Source organism: Nicotiana tomentosiformis, chromosome 10, assembly GCF_000390325.3.
Source record: "Nicotiana tomentosiformis chromosome 10, ASM39032v3, whole genome shotgun sequence".
NCBI lineage: Eukaryota > Viridiplantae > Streptophyta > Magnoliopsida > Solanales > Solanaceae > Nicotiana > Nicotiana tomentosiformis.
The window spans coordinates 19,665,235-19,674,348 of record NC_090821.1 but is presented as its reverse complement, the minus strand read 5'-3'; the positions used below and the strand labels follow the sequence as shown (position 1 = coordinate 19,674,348).

The following is a 9,114-nucleotide window of genomic DNA, read 5'->3' as shown; positions in this document are numbered from 1 at the left end:
TGCTAAAGATATGCAATTATTATATAAGGAATTTCCAGAATATTTTGTATGGTCTTCAGAATATAAAATGTGAACACATCGGCAAAAATGTAATGTAATTGGACGTGTTGTGATATGTCATCCAATGAAAGGAGAAAGATATTATCTACGGTTACTATTGATAAATGTGAGAGGACCAAAATCATATGAAGATTTTCGCACTGTTAATGAGGTACCCTGTAGTACATTTAGAGAACCTGCAGAAAAAAAAGGATTGTTATATTGTAACAATAGTCTAATTGAATGTATGTTAGAGGTTGTAAGCTATCAGATGTTGTATAGTTTGAGACGTTTATTTGCTACGTTGTTAGTATATTGCAGCCCTGCTAATCCAAAATAATTATGGCAAATGTTTGAAGATTCAATGTCCGAAAACTTTAAGTATTTCCCGAGTATCGCAGCACGAAGTGTTCGGCATAATGTCTTAAGCCATATCAACGATGTCTTGCATTCTATGGGCCATGACATAAATGAGTATAAGCTTGTTCGAAAAAATATTAGACCTTCTGTAACTGCAAAAGATGTTCATTTTGAAAGAAACATAATTGTTAGTGAAGAAGACTTGCTTTTACCAAGGAGATTGAATGTTGAACAATTATCGTCATATAACACAATAATTGATAGAATATCTTCTTAGCGATCAGGAGCTTTATTTATTGATGGTCCCGGAGGAATCGATAAAACTTTCTTATATCGTTCATTATTAGCAACTATCAGGTCTCAAAGATTCGTAGCCCTAGCAACTACAACTTCTAGTGTAGCAGCTTCTGTCTTTCCAGGAGGGCGGACTGTTCACTCACGTTTCAAAATGCCAATAGACATAAATGATAATTTCTGCTGCAATATTAGTAAATAAAGTTCACTCACAACCTTGATTCAAGATGCAAAACTAATTGTATGGGACGAAGCGTCAATGGCAAAAAAAATGATTGAAGCTCTTGATGTACTTCTCAGAGATATTAAGGATGTGAATAAACTATTCGGAGGTAAAGTTGTTGTATTTGGGGTCGACTTTAGACAGACTCTTTCAGTTGTTCGAAACGGAAAAAAAAATAAGATTTTATTCATGAAAGCTTGTTATATTCTAATATTTGGAATGAACTTGAGAAATTGCATTTCTCTGAAAATATGCGCGCAAGAACGGATCCATCTTTTGTGAATATTTACTTAGTATTGGAAATGGAAAAGAAACAACTAATTGCGAAAATAAATTTGAAATTCCTGATTTTTTTGTTATTCTTTTCACTAAGAATCTTTAGATGCATTATTTAATATAACCTATTCTGATTTACATGCATTTTTCTCTGATTTATCTGGACAGGAGTGGGTTGCTCTAGTGGTGAGTACCCTCCACTTCCAACCAAGAGGTTGTGAGTTCAAGTCACCCCAAGAGTAAGGTGGGGAGTTCTTGGAGGGAGAGGGCCGAGGGTCTATCGGAAACAGCCTCTCTACCCCAGGATAGGGGTAAGGTCTGCGTACACACTACCCTCCCCAGACCCCATTAGTGGGATTATACTGGGTTGTTGTTGTTTCTCTGATTTATTTGTGATTACTTCTCGTGTTATTTTAACACTGAAGAATGACTTTGTAAATGAAATAAATAACATTTTAATCATTAAATTCCCAGAAAGGGTTACAATATTTGTTGCAATTGATGAAACTATTGAACCAAAAGATCAAAGTCAATTTGAAGATTTTCTACATAGTTTAGATCCTCCTAGTCTACCTCCTTATAAGTTAAATTTGAAGGAAAATTGTCTAGTTATATTGTTACGAAATTTGAATCCTTGTGAAGGTTTATGCAATGGTACATGATTTACACGTTGTAACTTTAGAACACATGTCATAAATGCTAAAATCGAAAGCGGTAACTTTTAAAATATACATGTGTTTATTCCGAGAATACCATTGTTAACATCATAAGATGAGAACATACCTGTTCAGTTTAAGAGAATACAATTTCCTTTAAGATTGTGGTTTGCTATGACGATAAATAAAGCTCAAGGTCAAACATTAAATTTTGTTGGAATTTATTTACGTGAACTTGTTTTTTCACATGGTCAACTTTATGTTGCTTTATCAAGGGCCAAAAGTTCAAAATGTGTCAAAGTACTGATTCGTCCACCTACAACAGACGTCAATGATGACCATTCAACATATAATGTATTGTATGATGAAGTTATTCAAAAAGCCTTCTCCCGCTTTTCTTTCTTTCATCTTCCTAATTCCTCAAGTAAGCTTCATGCCAGGCTGACTAAAAAAAATTAAAATAGTATTTAAGCATATATAATGTTAGAATAATAAAATATTGAGCATAGTAGAAAGTTAATTAGAATAATTTATTCATAATAATAATTTTGATATTAACAAAAAAAACTCATATATTTATTTACACAATAGAGAATGAAAGAAAATAAAAGTTTTAAAATATATATTCCATGCACGTACTATAAAAAATAATTATTTAAAATAAAGGTATTTTTGTAATATACATTATATATTCTTGAATATTATGCCCAATTATATTATTATTTCGACATTATATATGCTAGAAAAATATCATTTTATTTTTTATTTTTAAATAAAATATTTTGTTCTATGGGTAAGTCTAAATGTTGATTAAAAAGAAAAAAAAATTATAATATTAAAAAAGCAAAAATAAAAAGATAAAAGTTGATAATTTAGAGGGTAAAATAGATATTTGGCTATCAAATGTTTGATAAATCTGGTTGAGTGACCTTCTGAGTGTTATAGGCATAACTAAGTGACTTTGTTGTTAGAAACGAAAGACATAATTTTGAAAAGTCGAGAACCATACTAGTAATGGACTCTGGAATTGCTTGTCTCTACAATATCGTAAAGCTCGCTCTGCTGCGAACAAACGACAATGTTGCTTTGGGAGTCTCAAACTTGCAACAGTATGCCTCTATTCCTCATATTCTCAACTTACTCACAATCTTACTGGAAAAGGCGCGACTAATATATGTCTGCTTTACATTATATTTTGTTTGAATTGTCACTTCACAGATCACAAATATCTTCATCTTTATCGATATATCTTTAACACCAGGTAATTCTTTGGTATGCCTGCTCTGCCAATTGAACCTTTTGGGAATATCAACATAGGTAAATTACTAATTCTAAAATTTCTATAATCCTTTTCCAATTAATTTCTGGTAATATTTTTATAATGTAGAGCTTTCAAGTGGTGATTCTCTTTGTTGTGTGCAAATTTAGTAGATGGGTGTTTAGCTGTAGCGTTGCAATGTAAGTCATGCTATCGGGTTACTAATTACCTTTAAGTTCTGTATATTGAGATTTCTCATTTGGCAATTATAAAGGCACTCTTTTGCTTTCGTTGTTATTCCCTTATCATCCTTTCTACTATTAATATTTCAGAATTCGTTTGTGATCGACTGCTTTTTTTATTCAATTTGCTTCTTCATATAAGATCGAGGTCAGTCGAGTACTACTGTGCGTTCTTATCAGAAAAGAGCTTCAATTTTAGGACCAAAATCTTACCTCTATGCATAAATCTACACAATAACCTCGGCTTGAAAATAGTTCCTTCAGTTTGAAATTAACTTTCAAACTTATATCACTATAATGTTCATTTCACAAAATAACCTGATAACAAATCTCTGTAATTAACCTCGAAGCTACTTAAAGTAAAACAAACAAAAAAAGATATTGATCATTAACACTAGACTCAATGGCTTAGTGAATCGCGTTTCTCACTCCTTATAATCTTGGTGAATAAGACTACACCCAAAGCAACCCTTATTTATATGCATTATGCTCAAGTTATTTATTCCATACATATTCCTGGTTTGTCAACATCCCCTATTTAGACAGTGATAAAGGTGTAAAAACTTGTTATCTTGAGAAATTTTTCATCTTATTTACACGCAAAAACATGCTAATATTAACATTCTATATTATTTATCAACAATATAAGGAAATGTGTTGGCATTGCGTCTTGATAAGCTGAAAAAACAATCACTTACCTGTATGGCAATTGGCACTGCCCTGCTGCTATTTGTTTGCCCTAAGCTTCTGAGTGAGAACTTGAATCATTCACTAATAGTTTAAACTTAGTTGCCAATTGTTGTGCTGATGCAATTAAAAAAAGATTATCAAATCAAAATTTATATGTGCTAAAAGGAAAGGTGAAGTTTAATATAACTATACATGTCTGTGCTAAAAGGAAAGGTAAATTAAAGGTACATGTACAGCAAAAAGCATGTGAAACAAGAATAAAGACATTTTTCCCCCTATGGGGAAACAAGCAATTCAATTTGCTTCAAGCTTTCAACTAAGGTATATTCGTCCTTTATCTCATTTTTACATGATCCAAATCTGCAACCGCCATCAAATACTTATACAACAAGTTTAACTCAACACTAAGACAATTCCACAGTAAATGTTACGATAAGAATAAGAAAGTAACACAACGAATTGAATAAGAGTTTGAAACACTCATAGAAACAAAAAAGTGATTGCTTTTCCAATAATTATATCTTTTGGATTTTGGCAATATATGCCTTTGATTCATGTATTTAGTACCAGCAACCCTGCTGTAATTTTCTACATCCTTGAAGTTGTACACTGGAAACTACTTGATATATATAATCTAATACATATTTGGTTAAAGTTTTACTAATATTTTATTCCTTTTGATTATTTTGTCCAACTTACCGATTGTTTTTATCTAATTAGGTAATTGCTCTTTTTTCTTAGCATTGCAGTTATAACTTCTTTTTCACTACTGCATTTTAGTTCCTCATAAGTAAATTACTACAATTGAGACTGAAATCGTCATATTTGGAATTTATGATCGCAGACTTGCTAAACATAGAATTCATAAACTTGATAACTTAAAAGAGTCAATGTTGACTTTGTGAGCTTGCAATTTTATTGAGATATCATCATCGTCAAATTTCAATCGGTAAGCCTTCACAAAAAATATAAAACCTATTGAGGATATCACCTGGTGCTGTTGGAAAGCCATATGACTTAGGCCTTTATTCACGTTGGGCCCGGGCTACTAGTAACAAGGATAGAAGTAGAATACAGCTTCTGAGCTAATATACGTTAAATACAATCCGTCAATTTGCACTAATAACAACGCCGCACACAACCCCAAACTAATTTAAGATCTCATTCCATTCAAAACATCACATAACTTAACCCGTTAAGATGCATATCAGAATTGCTCAATTTTTCGTTACAAAGCTAATTTGGAAAATTAATGTAAATTAAGGACAAATTCAAATTTTCTATAAAATCCCACTACCAACTCCAAAGTTATACAGGTTTTCTCTGGATGCCTTTGGAAATGCAACAGCCTAGAGCCCAAGACATTCATTCAGAAGACTCTTTTTGCATTATTAAGCACGTTTTATGTGCAAATAGCTTGCACCTTTTCCACCCAAGAAATTAAGATTCAACAAAGCACAGTGTTCTGACTTGAAAAAAAGGTATTGAGAAACTAGAAATTTGGACGTAACAAACTCCAGTTAAGCAGGACGTTCATAATAAGATGTCCAACTGCTACTCATTACATAGTGAAAACTAAAATTTACCGATTGCATATCTTTCTGGCTTCTGTATCTCCAAATTCCAATTAGTTTTTCCTTCGTCAGGCCTGCATTTTAACAAAATCAATTAAGTTGAGATCACATAAGCACCATCATATAGTAATATACATCCTGAGATCATGAATGTGACCAATGCGGAATTTGCAAATATTTCACTGCTACTGGAATTCAAGAAGCCCCAGCTTAACAACGCATGGAGTAGAGCATAAAAAACAACTAAAGATCGGGCAAGGCTAAATGGCAGATATCACCAAGATTTTCATGTATCATGCTTGAGGAAAAAAAACATTAGAGATGGACAAATTGCATGTGGTTATCTATCTTCCTATTTAGCTATAATTATTGTCTGGTGAGGAGAGATGACAAAAATCTTCTTTTTTTTCTTTTTCATTTTATTCTCTTTAGGGGTGGGATGGGATTGGAATTGGCACCCATGAGAACCAATGTGAACAAGAAACCGCACAAACAGAGAGAAACAAACCAAAGCATAAAATATAAATTCAGATATTATGATTTATGACTGGAAATATAAATTCAACATCACTAATAGAACATACTACCCTGAATCTAGAAGAAAATATAAATTCCATTTATGACGGGAAACCAGTGACAGACTGAGACCTTCTTAACAGAAAAAAATGAAATGAATATTACAGCTTCCAGGATGATCACATTTCTCTATCTTCTTCCATGCAACATCACATGAAATGGTACTTCTCTCAGCAACTTATAATTAAAACATATGATGTATGTTGTGGAGCCATCAAAACTGAAGGCTAGGCAGCCATTGGACAAGCATTTTGCATAAGAATTTCATCAATTGGTTCACATAAAATATCAATTCAGATATTACCTAAGTTGCTCCGACACGGCAATTTAGGTGCCGCACCCGTGTCGACACGACACTAGTATGGTGTGGGTGTGGGATCCGTACCGGATCTGGTTAAACAAATGATGGAATGGAAAACTTCCAGACGAGATACAATTTGATTCCCGAAATTAGAACCAAAATAAGGGTAAATTGGAAGAAAATAGCATAGCTTATCTAGGAAATCAATCATTTACTTATCTACAACTTGAGAATAAAAAAGAAATCCATACTTTACAGGCTATACGTAAGTGTTTCATAAAATTTCTCATAATTTAGAGATTTTTTTATTTTTTTGAATTATTTTTAGCCGGATCCCCGCACCCGTATCCATACTACGATCCATATCCCCGAATCTTAGAATTTACATCCCGTAGGATCCAACCTCCAGATCCGTACCCGTGTCGGGTACCCGCACCCGTGTCCGAACAACTTAGGATATTACATGCTTTTTCTACATCACATTTCATATACCTCGATACAGAACAATTCCTTTTTTCTAATAATGACCTCCTTACAGACCAACAATGGATACAATTGCTGAATTTACAACCAAAGGCGCAAAGTAAAATATGCTTTCACCCGCGAGTCCTATTGACAATAAACAAAGAAGAAGAAGATAGGTAACATTTTTCTTCCTAGGAAAAGTTCATCTAAGATAAATTCGGAAACGTAGTCTTCACACAGCCTCCAACCACCCACTATTTGACAATCAATCAATCAATTATATCTCAATTCAAAACTAGCTGGATTGGCTATATGAATCCTTTATATCCCCTTCTAAATGTTGCCATAAAACAAGGGCCTCACCTCCTTTTAGGGGCAAAAGAAATTCTAAATTTTATTCATTAGACAAAGCTCTTCGCAGCAGTTGAATGATTATGTGCAGCCTTTAACAAAAATCCTACTTTAATATAATCCAGAATGCATCTCTAAACATGTGTATGAAGACATATAAAATCAGTGAATGCATGTTCTCGAGAAATCAAATTCATGCAACACAATTCAATAAACAACCATTTCAAAATAGAATTTATTATTTAGCCCATAATAAACGAGAGATCCAGCAATAATTACAAGATTTATCAACCAAATTCCATAAGAAAAAGTGTCCAAATCCAAAAACGATTACCAGTTAAGAAGCACCAACGATGATGTTGTTGATAGGAATAAAAATCAACTTGACGAAAAATCCAACAAACCCCATGACGACGAAACCGATGGCAGTACGAGTCGCAACCTTAGTGAATTCTGCACCAAATAATCAAAGAAGTTCAGGAAACGGGCATATAGAAATAGAACGATACCTAGAAAAAAAAAATAGTACCTTTGCGATCAGGCTTGTGACATCTTTTGACAAGTCTAACGCTGTCTTTGGCGAAATCTCTAAGAGGATCGAAAACAGAGTCCAAAGCGTCCATTTTAGCGCTGAAAGGAGAAGAAAGGGAGGTAGGAGAAGAAGAGTAGTGCCTTTTGGTGGATCTGGTTTGAGGAGAAAGGGGTTTTGGATTTGAAATATAAAAATGAAGGAATGTGATTGGTGAGGTGACAGCTGAGTGACGCTAGCTGAATTCCCTAAACTACCCACTTCTTTCTTTCCACATCCATTTTCTTTTCTTTCAAATTTGTTTTTTTTTTCTTTCTTATGCTTGTTTCTAAAAAATTTGTTAACTGTGAGTAAAAAGAACCTGTCTCTGAAAGCAGTTAGAATTAGTATTACATTTGAATTTGTGCATTTCAATGACAGCAAAATAGAATAAAACTGAAATAGAGGTAAAAGATATTTAGGGAAGAGTATAAATATTTCTTGTTCAAGTGTAACTATTTAAAAGGTGAAGAACATTTTTTATAGTGTGTAAGAATCATTCAAAAGTTACAACTCTTTAATAAAATATTGAATAAGTAAATAAATTCATCAAATGAAATGTATAGAAGATTTGAACTGATATCCATATTAATTTATCTTATTCATAACACTCGTTCATTTTGAAAATAATGTACCACTTTTTTTTCCTCTTCAATGATCTGGAATTTCTATGAGGAGCTCTGTTCAAGAGGACCTTTTTTGTATCCATTTCGCGGATTAGTTGAACCGTTATTAGAAAAAAAAAATCAGTGAGAAAAAGTATAGGTAATAATATAAAGCACACGTTTTGTAATACACATATAGAGATGCCTCACTAAAAACCTTGTCGTGAAATCCAATTAGGACAAAATCTTGATTAAGAAAAATTTAGTACATTGCATATTTATTATCCCTAATGAAAATATTGTATGATATCCCGAAGACGCATATTCCAATCTTGTAGATCAACTTCTCAAATTTTGATGTTGCGATGCCTTAGTGAACATATTTGTGAAATTTATTACTTGAATAAACATTTTGAACATCTATCTCACTATTCCGTAGAAAACTGTGCGTGAATTTTTTTTTTGGTAAAATGTGTTTAGTTCTATCTCCTTTGATGTATCCTCCTTTCAGTTGAGCTAGGCAAGTAACATTAATTCCAAACAATATTGTTGGAATTTTGTCTCAAAGAAAGATCACACAATTACTGAATGCGTTGAGTTAGCTTAATGAATGACTATTATTATCTCTGCATGATT

The 9,114-nt window shown here is 32.8% G+C and overlaps 1 protein-coding gene across 3 annotated transcripts; it reads right to left on the bottom strand.

Moving 5' to 3' along the window:
• LOC104112626 (protein transport protein Sec61 subunit gamma-1) lies at positions 1-8,008 on the bottom strand. 3 transcript variants are annotated; one of them, XR_011411741.1, is made up of 5 exons: positions 7,835-8,003; positions 7,640-7,758; positions 5,625-5,686; positions 4,047-4,152; positions 1-2,293 (listed from the first exon to the last, which is right to left on the bottom strand). XR_011411741.1 is itself a non-coding variant. In XM_009622599.4 (3 exons), the coding sequence occupies exons 1-2, from the start codon at positions 7,926-7,928 to the stop codon at positions 7,643-7,645; spliced, it is 210 nt and encodes a 69-aa protein (XP_009620894.1). In that variant the 5' UTR covers positions 7,929-8,008; the 3' UTR covers positions 5,188-5,686; positions 7,640-7,642. The 3 variants fall into 3 exon arrangements, 1 of the variants encoding a protein (XP_009620894.1); XR_690042.4 differs by having other exon boundaries at positions 1-236; XM_009622599.4 differs by lacking the exons at positions 1-2,293; positions 4,047-4,152 and having other exon boundaries at positions 5,188-5,686; positions 7,835-8,008.
• Between the last annotated feature and the right edge of the window lie 1,106 nt (positions 8,009-9,114).